The sequence below is a fragment of the Tachyglossus aculeatus genome, chromosome X2 (genome assembly GCF_015852505.1).
Source record: "Tachyglossus aculeatus isolate mTacAcu1 chromosome X2, mTacAcu1.pri, whole genome shotgun sequence".
In the NCBI taxonomy this organism is placed as follows: Eukaryota; Metazoa; Chordata; class Mammalia; order Monotremata; family Tachyglossidae; genus Tachyglossus; species Tachyglossus aculeatus.
This window is the reverse complement of record NC_052100.1, coordinates 9,311,819-9,326,732: the sequence shown is the minus strand read 5'-3', so window position 1 is coordinate 9,326,732 and position 14,914 is coordinate 9,311,819. Positions and strand designations below refer to the sequence as shown.

The window sequence follows — 14,914 nt, the reverse complement described above, 5'->3', positions numbered from 1 at the left end:
GGGCGGGCGGGGAGCTGAGACGATCACGGGGTTTGATACGGGCCTGTTTGTACTTTTCTCCGTTTCTGGTCTTCTCTTTCTTTCCCGTTCAGTTTGTTTTCTATGGAATTGCACAATCCTGGTCTCGACAGGACCTGGTGAGGGTAGGGGGGGGTGGGGGTCAGCAGGGAAGGGGCATCTCCCCGCACCATGAGCTAGACAAGCCCCTCCGCCTTCCACCCCTCGGGATCGTCTGTGCCTGTGTGCGTGTCTGCAAGCGTGCTGTGACTAGGGAAAGGGTGTGTGTCGGGGGGGGGAAGTGGAGGTCGCGGGTTAGGGAATAAGAGGGGGATCGTTTTAATAGGCTGCTACTGGTGTGTGTGTGTGTGTGTGTGTGTGTCAGGTGTAAGGACGTGTGTTCACAGGTGTGGACACTTCTGAGCACGTGGGCCCATCTCCCCCTGCCCCCCAGCCCCCCGTCTCTGGTGTCGGCCCAGCGGGTGTGTTGAATATCTCAGGGGGCCAGGGGCAGGTTCGGGTTCGAATCATTCTGGCAGGTGAAGCGTGGAGGAGGAGACCCAGAGACCCATCCGCTGGTACCCCCCCCCCCCCAACCCCGAACCCCTCTAACAACTCCAAAAACTTCTCAGATGAAGAAGCTGCCACATCAAGGGCTCGAATCCGGGGCGGGATCAGAGCAAGGGAGGTGTCCGGGTGGAAGGGAGGGCATGGAAAAGGTGGGGGAGGGACGGCTTCCCAGACCCCTGTAAATACAAGCCGGGGGTGGAGCGTCTCCACCTTCGGGCGCCCCCCCTCCCCCATCCACCCCCGACCCCCCAGATGCCACTCGCCCCCCCTTGTGACCTGTGATCTTTAACCTGCGGGTCGTGCATGCTACAGCAGTAAACTCTCCTCTGTATAACGCTGGAACCCCCCACCCCACCCCCATCAGACCTCAGCCTCCATCCCCCGCGCCAATAAAGTTCTGTTTACAACCCCCCGGCCCAACTGTTCATCCATCCGGCTGTCTAGCTCTCCTTAACGTCCCTTTCCCTCCCTCCCCGGAGTTTGGGTGAGTGAGAGGAAAGGGGTCCCAAGGGGAGCCTTCTACATCTGCATCAGGCAGGCAAGGGAACTGGTTTGGGGTTGGGCGGGGGGAGAGCGTTCTCTCCCCACCCTGTCCCCTCCCGTCACAGTACTGGGTCCTTCCCTTTTTCCCTACTCCCTCCCCGCACCTCCCACTCCACTCTTCCTTCTCCTCTCCTTCTCCCACCCACACTCCTGGCCTCTCCCTTTCCTTTTCTTCTCCCCCTCTTCATGCCGCCTTCCACCTCCTCCTCAGCCCCATTCCCTCGCCCCTTCAGCCTTGCCCTTGCTCCTCCCCCCGGTTCTTTGCCCCACTCCCCCTTTGCCCCTTCGGTCCCTGCTCTTCCCCTCGTCCATTCGGGCAGGAGCTACTCAGCCCGGGCAGAGGTGCCAGGGAGCACAGGGAGCACATGTCTAAACATCCACATCACCTTTATTTCTTCCTCACCAATCAAAGAGAGGAAACAGAGTTAACGTGGCTAAAACGATAACAAGGGTGATTAAAGCGCCATGAGCCCAATTCGGGCATTATCATTTACTTGACCACTCTTGGCGAGGCTGGGTTCTTCTCCTTCTCTTCCTCCTCTGCCGCTGCTGCGCTCTTCTCCTTCTCTTCCTCCTCTGCCGCTGCTGCGCTCTTCTCCTTCTCTTCCTCCCCTGCCGCTGCTGCACTCTTCTCCTCCTCTTCCTCCTCTGCCGCTGCTGCGCTCTTCTCCTCCTCTTCCTCCTCTGCCGCTGCTGCACTCTTCTCCTTTTCCTCCTCTGCTGCTGCTGCGCTCTTCTCCTCTTCCTCCCCCTTCTTCTCCTGGGATGGCAGCCCCCGCTCCTCCTCCCACACCTCCACCTGAGCCTGCCACCCCATGCCAGCCCAGCGGTCCCCATCCAGTATGCTGGGGCGGCGGCCGGGCACCACCTCATCGACCTGCTGAGCCAGGTTCTGAGGGGTGCAGGGCCGCTCGATGAGGTGCGGGGCAAAAGGCCCCACCAGCCAGGGTAAGGGGATGTTCTGCATCACGTAGTCCACCAGCTCGTCCACGGACTCGTGGGCCTGGGTCACCTGGCCCCGCCCTTGGGCCAACACCGCTCCCGACAGGTCGTGGAAGGACTGGGCGGCCGAGAAGGCCGCGTGCAGATCCTCCACGTTTTGCCGCACTTCCCGCACCTTGTCCTGGATGGCTGGGGGCAGCCCGTGGATGCTGGACACCAGGGTCTCGCATTTGGCCTGCAGCTCCATGGTCAGCTCACAGGACAGGGCCAGAGTCTGGGACTCGGCCTGGGGAAGGAGAGGAAGGCAGGGGTAGGTCCGGAGTGGGGTCGGAACCAGCCGTCGGCCCCGGAGCACGGACTCCCCCCGCCCTCCCATCACAACACCCACACACCCACACTGATATGCCCAGGCTGTTACCCTCGCCCACTCACAGATTGGCATTTGTTAAGCGCTTACTATGTGCAAAGCACTGTTCTAAGCGCTGGGGGGGATACAAGGGAATCAGGTTGTCCCACGTGAGGCCCCCATTTTACAGATGAGGGAACGGAGGCCCAGAGAAGTGAAGTGACTTGCCCAAAGTCACACAGGTGACAAGTGGCGGAGCCGGGATTAGAACCCACGACCCCTGACTCCCGGGCCGGGGCTCTTTCCACTGAGCCACGCTGCCTCTCTAAGCCTTTGGAGGGACAGGGTCCTGGTCTAATTCCCACTTACGTACCCTGTCCCAGCACCTCGTGCGGCGCTTAATCGATACCGTCACTCCGTCCACTATTACTACCTGCAGCCTCCGGAGCCCACCGTCGCGCTCGTCCTCCTGCCGGCTGTGGCTCCAGTCCTGCCACAGCTGGTGCAGCTTGCTCTGGCTGTTGTGGAACGTGTGGTCCACCCCCTGCTTCACGTACTCAATCTGCTTGGGCCGGGGGGGGGGGGGCAGGGGGCGACAGGGGTGGGACCATCAGGGGCGGTCAGGAACAGCCGCGACCCTGGGTGCGGAGCCTACCGGGTGGCGGGTGGTCACCTGGCCCTCCCCCCTCCCCCGTGTCCCACTCTGGGGACACAGGCACCCTGCACGCCCCCCCTCCCCACACGGAGGGCCTGGTACCAGCTCCAGGGTTTCATGCAGCTGAGCCAGGGCCTCCTGGACTCTGTCTTTACTGAGCCGCAGTTTGCCCAGCGAGTGTTGGTACACGCGCTGGCGCAGCCGAGCAGACAGGGAGCCGAGCCGCACAAAGTAGGTCTGGTGCCGCCGCTGCTCCTCCAACGAGGTCACCGTTGGCCCACCTGCGGCCTCGGCCAGCTTAGCTGGGGGCGGGGGGGGGGGAGCAGTCAGAGACAGCCGCCCTTGGGCAGGCCCGGAGAGCACTGCCAACTCTGCCTCTAGGGAAAGGCTGGGGGACGGGGCAGAGGGAGCTGGCGGACCAGGGCTGCAGAAGGGGAGAGGGACCGTGGGAGATAAAGGGACCGGGAAGAGGGGGTGGAGGCGTGGGGGCCGCTGCCTTACCGAGCTCCTCGTCGCTCAGGGGCAGCAGGTGGTCCAGGAGCTCCTCGGACCGGCCCAGCACGGCTCCCACCCCTTCTGTCACCATCCGGCCAACGCGGGTGCCCAGAGCGGCGTCCACCCCTCCGGCCACCACCGCGCTGGTCAGCTCCACGCTCCAGCGCCGGCCACGCCGGGCCAGGTCCACCATGCCGCTCACCCCGCTGGACACCGCACCCCGGGCCGAGCTCACCACCTGCCAGGAGGAGGGGTGTGGCCATGTGGTGCCAGGGGTATGGGGAAGAGGGAGGGGGGGAAGTCTGAGACCTTCCTGGACTGCCCGTTACCCAGCCTCTCAGGGTCCTGGGTGCCCCACTGCCAGTTACCAGGAAGTCTCTGAATTTAGCCGAGAAACGGGGGCAGCGCTGCTGATTGTGGGGAGGCCTCCTCCTGCTGGGGAGAAGGGAGGGAGGGAGGGTAATGAAGACAATACCTTCTCGGAGGGCTGGTGCAGGAAGGGGAGTTTTTCTTCTAGCTTGTCTAGCCCCCTGCAGGCGTACTCATTTGCTGTGGCAACTGGTAAAACAGGCACAGTCACCATTGACACACAGACAGATGTCCCCATTGACACCCGGGCCCCCCCACCCCCCACAGAATAGTACTGTCTTGTCCCTGCTAAGGGAGGAGCAGGTGAGAAGGGGCTGAGGATGGTGGCGGGGTGGGGGTGGGGGTTGGAGGGGCTCTGCGGGACCCAGCACTGGTTTCCAGATCAGCCCCACCTCTTCAGCTCCTCATGGCACTTTGTAGTTGGCTGGGTAGAGTGTTAAAGGTTAGGGGAGGATGGAAGAAAGGGCCATTTTAAGGCTTTGGGTGCCCCTGGAACTTGTCATCCCGGAGCTTGTTCTGCACCCTGAATCTGGCAGTTTCTAAGAGCCCTGGGAGGATACATTCGCAGCAGTTGGGCTGGAGCAGACAGTACCAAACGGCTGAATATTCAGTCGTTTGAAATGCCAAGGTGACTCCCTCCTCCCTCCCCACTGACCCTTTGACTCGGGGGTGGGGGCGGGGGGGGGGGTGGAGACAGAGTCAGCCACTAACTCGGCCAAAGGTCACCTGCCTGCAGCAGCTGGCTGTTGACCAGAGCCGGCCAAGGTCACTGGGAGGGTGGGGCGGGGGGGGGGAGTAGAGAAAATGGAGAGGAAGACCAAGGAAGGAGGAGGAGATTGTGGAGGGAGGAGGAGATTGGTTGGTGGTGGGGGGGATGAGTAAGGGGACAGTCCATCCTAGGCCCATATCCCCTTCCCACACATGGGCTCCAGGTCACCCACGTGACAACCCCATGTGATATCTGTGGCCAGAATTAGCAAAATGGGGTGACGCCGAGTGAAAGGGAGGGAGGGAAAAGGGAGGCAGGGTGTGTGGCTAGTGGCGGGGGGGGCGGGGATGGACAGTCTATATTTCTTCCCCCCACCCCCCGTTCTCAGGGAGCTCCAGCTGAGGAGTCAGTGCGGACCTTTCACCGGCTTTCAGGACAGTCAGGTGGCGGGGAGGGTGAGGGGGTGGGGGGGAGGTGAGATCGCGGACTCACTCTGTGGCTCCAGTCGGGTGAGAAGAGGCTGGGCACTGCTGACCGCAACGGCTGCTAGGCCCAGGACCCCCCGCTCGGCCACCCCGCAGACGGAGTGCAGATATGGGTGCTGCTCCTTGTGAGCGCTGTAGGCCGCCGACACCAGGTCGTACGTGGAGCTGACCAGGGGCAGGCCAGTGATTCGGCTCACCAGTGTCTGGCGGGGGTGGGGGAGCAGAGGCAGTTAGTGTGTCCTCGGTCCCGACCCAACTCTCCCCCACTCCCGTCCCCTCTCCTTGCCCACCACTGTGGGCAAGTTCCCAAGCAGGGGGCTGCTTGCCCCACCCCACCCACCCCTTCTGAGCTGGCAGCAGAGGATGCTGGATGGTCAAGAAGGATGTGTACCCAGGGATGGGCTGGCAAGGAAGGACAGGAGGGAGTGGGGAAGGGGTCCCCCCCCCACTCCCGCACCACACACACCTCCTGTTCTGAATCCTCCCTTGCCAGCTGAGGTCTTTTCTCTTCATCCTCCTTCTGTTCCACGTGGGACATGGCTGCTAAGAGGGTAGACCCTGCGGAAGAGGGGGGAGCGGGAAGGAGGGAGAGATAGTTCAGGGGTCAGCAGAGCCGGGAAGCAGGAGGAAAGCCCCTTCCCCTGGACTCCCTCAGCACTTGTGTTCCCCCACCGAGGAGAGAATCACCCCCTAGCTTCCCTCTTGGCCTAGGTCAGGGTCACCCCAGGCCCTCCCCCTATCAGCTCGGCCCCCGAGCTCGAAGGCCCATGGCATCGGGCCTGCTCAGCTCCCCCTAATGCTGGGGTCATGGGTTAAGGGCCCAGGGTTCAAAGGTCAGCACCCCCCTAGGCTGGGACTTGATACACACTCACCGCCCCGCGTGCCCAAACACATACACACAAGGGGCAAGATTTCCCAGCGTGTCTCCCCTCAATCAAGGACCGGGAGCAGGGGACTCTCCCCCCCCCCGTTCCCCCTCCCCCCCCCCACAAAAAAACTAACCCGACAAAGATCATCCCCATGAGGCGTGGGGACACTCCTCGTCAAAATAAAATAAACAAGCAACTCAAAAGCAGAGGGGGCTGGGGTGGGCTAGCGTGGTCTTGGGCAGACCATGCGGTACTCACGGGTGGCTCCCGCCCCCGGATCCCCGGCTGAGCCGGGGGTCGCCCCCTCCTCCCACCTTATAAGGGGCTCCGGGGGGGGGGGGGAGAGGGCAGGGCTCGGCCAATCGGAAGGGGAGAGGGGCGGTCGTCCACGTGGAGGCGTCCCCTACCAAGGAATTGGGGAGGGTGGACGAGAGAGCCAGGGCCAGACGGACACGGCTCAGGACTCAGCCTGGCCTGGCCCGGCCCCCGGGGCCGGCGGGTATATCTAATAATAATGGCATTTATTAAGCGCTTACTATGTGCAAAGCCTCGCCTTCAACTCCTTTCTTCATTCATTCACTCGTATTTCCTGAGCGCCTACTGTGCGCAGAGCACCGTACTGAGCACTCGGGAAGTACAGGTTGGCAACAGATAACGGGGCTCAGGGGAAAGAGCACAGGCTTTGGAGGCAGGGGGTCATGGGGTCAAATCCCGGCTAGCCGCCACATGTCAGCTGTGTGACTTTGGGAAAGTCGCTTCCCTTCCCTGCGCCTGTTACCTCATCTGGAAAATGGGGATGAAGGCTGTGAGCCCCCTGAGGGACAACCTGATCACCTTGTAACCTCCCCAGCGCTTAGAACAGTGCTTTGCACATAGTAAGTGCTTAATAAATGCCATCAACATTATTATTATTTAATTATATAATTATTATATAATTTAATTACATAATAATAACGGCATTTAAGCATCGTGGCTCAGTGGAAAGAGCCCGGGCTTTGGAGTCAGAGGTCATGGGTTCAAATCCTAGCTCCGCCAATTGTCAGCTGTGTGACTTTGGGCAAGCCACTTCACTTCTCTGTGCCTCAGTTCCCTCATCTGGAAAAATGGGGATTAAGACTGTGAGCCCCCCGTGGGACAACTTGATCACCTTGTAACCTCCCCAGCGCTTAAAACAGTGCTTTGCACATAGTAAGCACTTAATAAATGCCATTATTATTATTATTAAGCGCTTACTATGTGCAAAGCACTGTTCTAAGCTCTGGGTATAAAGATGGTCCCTACCCCAAAACGGGCTCACAGTCTAGAAGGGGGAGACAGACAACAAAACAAAACATGTAGACAGGTGTTAAAGTCGTCAGAACAAATAGAATTAAAGCTTGACTCCCTGCCATCTGGTTTTTGCCCCCCTCACTCCACTGAGATCGCTCTCTCCGAGGTCGCCAACGGCTCTCCTTCTGCCCAAGCCCTCTGGCCTGATCCTTCTCGACTTCTCTCCTGCCTTTGTCACCGTGGACCATCCCCTTCGCCTAGAAACACTATCAGTCAGTCAACTGTATTTATTGAGTACTTACTGGGTGCAGAACACCGTACCAAACGCTTCGGAGAGTAAGCTATAACGGACATTCATTCATTCATTCAATCGATAGCACTAGAGGAGGGAAGCAAGCATGTTGGGTTGTAGAAGGAGAGAAGCGAGGTGAGGCAGGAGGGGTCGAGGCGATGGAGGAATGGGGTCTGATGTGCAGGTGGAGGGGGTGGCTTTCGAGAGGAGGCAGGAGATGGTCCCCTAGAGATACTGCTGGGAAGGATGGGAGAGTTGAAGAGGGGGTCAGAAGGGGGAGGGACTGAGGAGGGGCAGGGGCGATTTCAAGGAGCTCACACCTGATGGTGTCAATTTTCTAAATAAAGTAGGTGACCAGGTCATTGGACCCCTGCCCCCTGTCCCTGGTTGAGGGGAGACACGCTGGGAAATCTTGCCCTTTGTGGGTAGTGTGTATGTGTTTGTGGTGGGGGTGGGGGTGACAGTGTATCAGGTCCCAGCCTAGGATTGGGGAAGGTGCTGCCCTCTGAACCCTGGGCCCTTAAGGTGGCCAGGTCAAAGGAGGAGGTAGACGGAGGACAAAGGGGCCTGAGGAGGGAATTAAATATCTGGAACAACTGGCGATGGCGATGGGCATGGGTGTCAATAAGGATAGAGAAATAGTTTCCCCGGGCAGAGGAGAGGGCAGAGTTGAAGAATGCAAGGATAAATCCGAAATGGACAAAGCCGGCCTGATATTTAGATTTCTGCCAGCAGTGCTCCGCGGCTTGAGCACAAGAGCGAAGGAGGCGGACCGTGCAGGTGATCCAGGGCTGTGGGTCAGTGGTATGAGATCGACGGAGGGATACGGGAGCTAGAGAGTCGAGCTCAGTAGAGAGGGTGGCATTGAGAACGTCTATTTGGTTATCAAGGGAGGGGAGTTTGGGTATGGAGGCTAAGTGTGTCCAGAGATAGGAAGTTTCTCTGGGGGAGTACAGATTTACAGGGAGGAGGTGTGTGGGAGGGGAGGCAAGTGAGGAGGTTGTGGTCAGGCAGAGGGATTTCTGAGTTGGTGAGGGTGGAGAGTGCAGTGGTTAGAGATGATGAGATCGAGTGTGTGTCCAAGTTGGTGAGTGGGTGAGGTGGGGTGGAGCAGGAGGCCAGCGGATTGGAGGAGTTCATTCATTCATTCAATCCTATTTATTGAGCGCTTACTGTGCGCAGAGCACTGTACTAAGCACTTGGGAAGTACAAGTTGGCAACATACAGAGACGGTCCCTACCCAACAACGGGCTCACGGTCTAGAAGGGGGAGACAGACAACAAAACAAAACATGTGGTCAGGTGTCAAGTCATCAGAATACAAAGAAGTAAAGCTAGATGCACATCATTGACAAAATAAATAGAATAGTAAATACGTACAAGTAAAATAAATAGAGTAATAAATCTGTATAAACATATATACAGGTGTTGTGGGGAGGGGAAGGAGGTAGGGCGGGGGGATGGGGAGGGGGAGAGGAATGGGGGGGCTCAGTCTGGGAAGGCCTCCTGGAGGAGGTGAGCTCTCAGTAGGGCTTTGAAGGGAGGAAGAGAGCTAGCTTGGCAGATGTGCAGAGGAAGGGCATCCCAGGCCGGGGGAGGATGTGAACGAGGCACAGTGAGGTGATTAGCAGGAGTGATAGAAGGCGGGCAGCAGAAGGGTCATTGGGAACATCTATGTGGATATTGAAGTCCCCAAGAATCAAAGTAGGCATGGAGAAAACGTCCCATCACCTCAAACTTAAACATGTCTAAAACAGAACTCCTTATCTTTCCACCCGAACCCTGTCCTTCCCCTGACTTTCCCATCACTCCAGATGGCACCAACATCCTTCCTGTCTCACAAGCCCATAACCTTGGCATTATCCTTGACTCCTCTCTCTCTTGTGCAACCCACATATTTGATGAATCACTAAACCCTGTCGGTTCGACCTTCACAACATCGCTAAAATCTGCCCCTCCCTCTCCATCCAAACTGCTACCTCGTGAATCCAAGCACTTACCCTAGCCTGCCTTGATTACTGTCTCGGCCTCCTTGCTGACCTCCCAGCCTCCTGTCTCTCCCACTCCAGTCCGCACTTCACTCTGTTGCCCTGATTATTTTTTGACAAAACCATTCAGCCTGTGTTTCCCCACTTCTCAAGAACCTCCAGTGGTGGCCCATCCACCTCCGCATCAAACAGAAACTCCTTATCATCGGCTTTAAAGCACTCAATCACCTTTCCCCCTACCTTACCTCGTTGCTCTCCTACAACAACCCAGCCCACACACTTGGCTCCTCTAATGTCAACCTACTCACTGTATCTCCATCTCATCTATCTCACCGCCCACCTCTCGCCCACGTCCCACCTCTGGCCTGGAACGCCCTCCTTCTTCATTTCTGACAATACTCTCCCCACCTATAAAGTCTTAAAGAAGGCATATCTCCTCCAAGAAGCCCTCTCTAAGTCTTCATTTCCTCTTCTCCCACTCTCTCCGGCACCCCCTTGCACTTGGGCTTGCTCTGTCTATTCACCCCTCCCTCGGCGCCCTGGCACTTATATGCAAAGCCATAATGTATTTATTTACATTCATGTCTACCTCCCCCTCTAGACTGTAAGCTCATTGTGAGCAGGAAACTTGTCTACCAAACTCTCTTATATTGTACTCTCCCAAGTGCTTAATACAGTGTTCTGCACACAATAAGCGCTCAATAAATACGATTGATTGACGGAAGTGCTTAAAGGGAACAGATCCAAGTGCAAGGGTGATACAGAATCAATCAATCAATCGTATTTATTGAGCGCTTACTATGTGCAGAGCACTGTACTAAGCGCTTGGGAAGTACAAATTGGCATCACATAGAGACAGTCCCTACCCAACAGTGGGCTCACAGTCTAAAAGGGGGAGACAGAGAACAGAACCAAACATACCAACAAAATAAAATAAGTAGGATAGAAATGTACAAGTAAAATAAATAAATAAATAAATAAATAGAGTAATAAATATGTACAACCATATATACATATATACAGGTGCTGTGGGGAAGGGAAGGAGGTAAGACGGGGGGATGGAGAGGGGGACGAGGGGGAGAGGAAAGAAGGGGCTCAGTCTGGGAAGGCCTCCTGGAGGAGGTGAGCTCTCAGCAGGGCCTTGAAGGGAGGAAGAGAGTTAGCTTGGCGGATGGGCAGAGGGATTGGGGGCATTCCAGGCCCGGGGGATGACGTGGGCCGGGGGTCGATGGCGGGACAGGCGAGAGCAAGGTACAGTGAGGAGATTAGTGGTGGAGGAGCGGAGGGTGCGGGCTGGGCAGTAGAAGGAGAGAAAGGAGGTGAGGTAGGAGGGGACGAGGTGATGGAGAGCCAGAAAGGAGAAAGGAGAGGGAGTGGGGGAAATGAAGGATTAGCTGGGGAAGGCCTCTTGGAGATGTGACCTTAATAAGGCTTTGAAGGTAGGGAGAGTGGTGGTCTGTCAAATACAAAGGAGGAGAGAGTTCCAGGTCAGAAGGAGGATGTGGGCAAGGGACTGGCAGCGAGATAGACGAGATCGAGGTACGGGGAGTAGGTTGACATTAGAGGAACGAAGTGTGCGGGTTGGGTTGTAGTAGGAGATCAGTGAGGCAAGATAGGAGGGAGGGAGCTGATTGAGTGCTTTGAAGCTGATGGTAAGGAGTTTCTGTTTGATGCAGAGGAGGATGGCCAACCACTGGAGGTTCTTGAGGAGTGGGGAAACATGGAATGAACGGTTTTGTGGAAAAATGACCGGGGCAGTAGAGTGAAATATGGAGTGGAACGGGGAGAGACAGGAGGCAGAGGTCAGGGAGGAGGCAGATGCAGTGATCAAGGTGGGATATGATGCGTGCTTGGATCAGGCTAGTAGCAGTTTGGATGGAGAGGAAAGGTGGATTTTAACGATGCTGATTACTTGACTACTGCATCAACCTCCTCTCTGATCTCCCTGCCTCCAGTCCACACTTCACTCTGCTGCCCAGGTCATCTTTCTAAAACATCATTCAGCACACATCCCCCCATTGTGCAAAAATCCAAATGGTTGCCCACCTCTCTGGATGGCAAAAAGACACTCCTGGCCATCAACTTTAAGGCACACAATCAGCTCTCCCCTAATTATCCTCATTCTCTTCCCACCACATCCCAGCTTGCATGCTTTGTTTCTCTCGAGTCAGCCTACTCACTGTGCCCCATCTGCATCTCTCCCACCCGGACCTCTTGCTCACATTCTCCCTTTCGCTTGGTCCTCCCCGCCACGGCTTTCGTTATCCGGCAGACTGCCGCTCTCCCCATCTTCACAGCCCTTCTGAAACCACATGGCCTCCAGCAGCCTTTCTCTGATTCATCTCTCATCTCCCCACCCTATATCTCCCTCTACTGCCACTTCAGCACTTCCACATCACCCAGGCACCCACCTCCGGGCAGTACTTGGGCACAGATCTTTATACTCCGCTGCCTCCTTCTCTCTGGAATTTATTTTTAGTGCCTAGCTCCCCGACCAGATTGTGAACTCCTGGCTGGGACTGTGTCTGCTATATCTAGCGTACTCTCCTAAGCTTCAGTACATTGCTCTGCATCAAGCGCTCCATAAACACGATCGATCGATCCGTTGATTAATCGGTCCCAATAGCCTTCATTTTATCCTTTCCCCAGGCCCTTGGACTATCCCCCTCACTGATCCCCATCAGCTGGGGCTTATAAACTCGAGGGACCACGGGGTCAGGTCAGCACAGAGGTCAGAGGTCAGGGGTCAGAATTAGGGCCAGGGAGAGGGGCCAAACGATCCCTGCCCCGTCTTCCCCATCTTCTCAACTCCGATTTCTTCCCCGGTCAATCAATCAATCAATCAATCGTATTTATTGAGCGCTTACTGTGTGCAGAGCACTGTACTAAGCACTTGGGAAGTACAAGTTGGCAACATATAGAGACAGTCCCTACCCAACAGTGGGCTCACAGTCTACAAGGGGGGGACAGAAAACAAAACCAAACATACTAACAAAATAAAATAAATAGATATGTAATCAATCAATCAATCGCATTTATTGAGCGCTCACAGTCCTCATCTCAGTCCTTCCATTCGTTCAATCGTATTTACGGAGCGCCTACTGCGCGCAGAGCAGTGTACCAAGAAGTTCAGCAACAGCCAGAGACGACCCCTGTCTAGAAGGGCTCACCGTCTAGAAGGGGGGGAGACGGACAGCAAAGCAAGCAAGCGGGCCTCGACGGCAGCAACATAACCAAATAGAACGACGTTAATAAAATCGAGAGAAGTCGAGCTATGTACCTGTATACACAAGGGCTGTGGGGCGGGGAGGGAGGAGGCTTCCTCTGCCTCGGGAGAGCCAGCCCCTTCCCGAAAAGAAAGTCAGCTGGAGGTGGGGGGAACGCTCCCCAGAGCGCTCCTCGCTTAACGCTGCTCCGAGGGGCGGGGCCTGCTCGGCCCAGCCAATCAGAAGGCGGGACGGCCGGCCCTCGCCCCTCCTCCGCATCCTCAGGGCCGGCGGGATGGAGGGGGGGAGACTAGGAGTCGAGCACGGTTTGTTCATTTTATTCAGGGAATTCGTCAAGGGCTTCCTCTGTGTCGAGCACCGTTCGAATCGCTGGGGTAGCCACAGGTTAATCAGGGTGGAGGGCCACAGTCCCTGTCGGGTCCCAGTAGGAGGCAAGTCCGGGGCCATTTGGAGGGGAGGGGACGGCGGTGGGTGCCCGGATTCCTCCCCCCGGGAGAAATGAGGGACAGGGAGGATCAGGGTGAGGGCAAGGGAAAGAGGAGGAAGACCAGATTCTGGTTTCCATAGGGACCGTTGCCAGGGAGACATACCGGGGGTGGTGCTTACCATCCCCGTCCTCATCCCCTCGCCCCCCCCACCCAGCTGTCTTGGCTCCCGCTTCCCCTAGGTTGGCAGCATGGGCTGCAGGATCAGGAGACATCGGTCACCGCCTATTCTCTGGCTGGGCCCTGGGCCTGCCCACCAGGGAATGGATCCCAACCCAGCCTCAGTGGGTTAATCCCTTGACCCTACTCACTAGCCCTCAACCCGACTCACATATTTAAGCCCCAATCCCCGCTCCAGCCCCTGAACCCTAACCCGGTCCCTAGCCTCGGCCACCGAACCCTCATCCATCAATCAGACGTTTAACCAATCAGTAGCATTTATTGAGTGTCTACTTGTGTGCAGAGCACTGTGCTAAACGCTTGGGAGAGTACAATGGAGACTGTAACAGTTGTGGTATTTGTCAAGCATTTACTATGTGCCAAACTCAGGACGGGTACAATGCAATCAGATCAGATTCTAGAGATGATCCCTACCCTCGAGGAGCTTACAGTCTAGTGGGGGAGACGGACACTAAAATAAATGATAGGTGGGGGGATTAATAAACCATCAGTCGACCAATCGATAGTGTTTATTGAGCACTGACTGCGGGCAGAGAGCACTGTACTAAGCACTTGGGAGAGTACAAAAAGAGTTAGGAGACGTGATCCCTGCCCTCAAGGAGTTTACGGTCTGGGGGGGGAGACGGACACAAATGGATTACCGACAGAGAGAGTACTAGACCCCCGTCCCCATCTCCATCTCCAGGCCCTAAACCTCGGCCTCCGTCCAGCGACTGTAAATCAGGGCTGATATCACGGGGGCATCTTGTAATCTCTTTACTAGAAACTGGTTCCTTGGGACCTTCCCTCAAGGGCAGGTTTCACGCCTCCGCCCTCCCCACTTCCCCTTCTTCGAGTGGATCTTGGGAGCAGGAGGGATTTCAGACCTGGGGATGATGAGGGGCCCAAGGGGATGCCCTGGGGGTGGGTGCTGGGGCCCCCCGAGGCCTCCTCCTATGTTGTTGGATGTCCGTGGCCGAGCCGGTGGCCCATGTGAAGCAGACGTTCCCTCTGCGCTCCATCCCTCACCTCACCGAATGGTCCTGCAGACCAGCAGACTGGTTGGGGACCTTGGCCCCTTCCTCCAAAGTACCGCCTGAACCGGGCAGGGCCAGAGAGGGGGGTCGAGGTGGCTTGGCCCCGGACGTCCTGACTCCCAGCCCAGAGAGCCCTGGCTTGGCTTTTCTAGAGAGTAGAGGCTGAGGGGTGCTCCAGTTTCACATCCCTTTGCCCCTCCTCCCCCCCTCAACCCCTTGTCCTGCCCTCTGTCCCACGGTGCCCAGCCTAGTTGGCCGAGGGCAGAAACTGAGGTGGAGGGTCGCACCTGCCCCCCGCCCCACCCCAACCTTCAAGGGTGTTGGGGGGGCTTCTGTCCTCGTTCCCAGCTGAGGGCAGGAGTGGGGGGACTAAGCCTCCCCCTCTCTGCCCCAATCCCCAGCTCAGTCCTTCTCAACCCCCTCCAGCTCCACCCGGGCCCGGGCCCTCCCTCTCACCGAGGCCCTGTCGGGCAGCGGT

At 57.2% G+C, this 14,914-nt stretch overlaps 2 protein-coding genes across 2 annotated transcripts in view; both read right to left on the bottom strand.

Annotated features, from left to right (window-relative positions):
• Positions 1 to 625: 625 nt before the first annotated feature.
• Positions 626 to 14,914, bottom strand: part of PLIN5 (perilipin 5) — a 14,976-nt gene continuing 687 nt past the window's right edge. Inside the window, exons 2-10 of the mRNA XM_038770708.1 lie at positions 5,578 to 5,669; positions 5,119 to 5,314; positions 4,024 to 4,106; positions 3,555 to 3,786; positions 3,156 to 3,355; positions 2,832 to 2,960; positions 1,828 to 2,338; positions 1,514 to 1,544; positions 626 to 638 (exon numbers count right to left, since the gene is read on the bottom strand). Coding sequence (XP_038626636.1) covers positions 626 to 638; positions 1,514 to 1,544; positions 1,828 to 2,338; positions 2,832 to 2,960; positions 3,156 to 3,355; positions 3,555 to 3,786; positions 4,024 to 4,106; positions 5,119 to 5,314; positions 5,578 to 5,649 — 1,467 coding nt within the window. The 5' untranslated portion in view covers positions 5,650 to 5,669. The remainder of the gene's footprint in view (positions 639 to 1,513; positions 1,545 to 1,827; positions 2,339 to 2,831; positions 2,961 to 3,155; positions 3,356 to 3,554; positions 3,787 to 4,023; positions 4,107 to 5,118; positions 5,315 to 5,577; positions 5,670 to 14,914) is intronic.
• HDGFL2 (HDGF like 2) overlaps positions 13,816 to 14,914 on the bottom strand; it is a 26,306-nt gene continuing 25,207 nt past the window's right edge. The window contains exon 17 of the transcript XR_005457173.1: positions 13,816 to 14,442. The gene's annotated coding sequence lies outside the window, so the exon portion shown is untranslated. The remainder of the gene's footprint in view (positions 14,443 to 14,914) is intronic.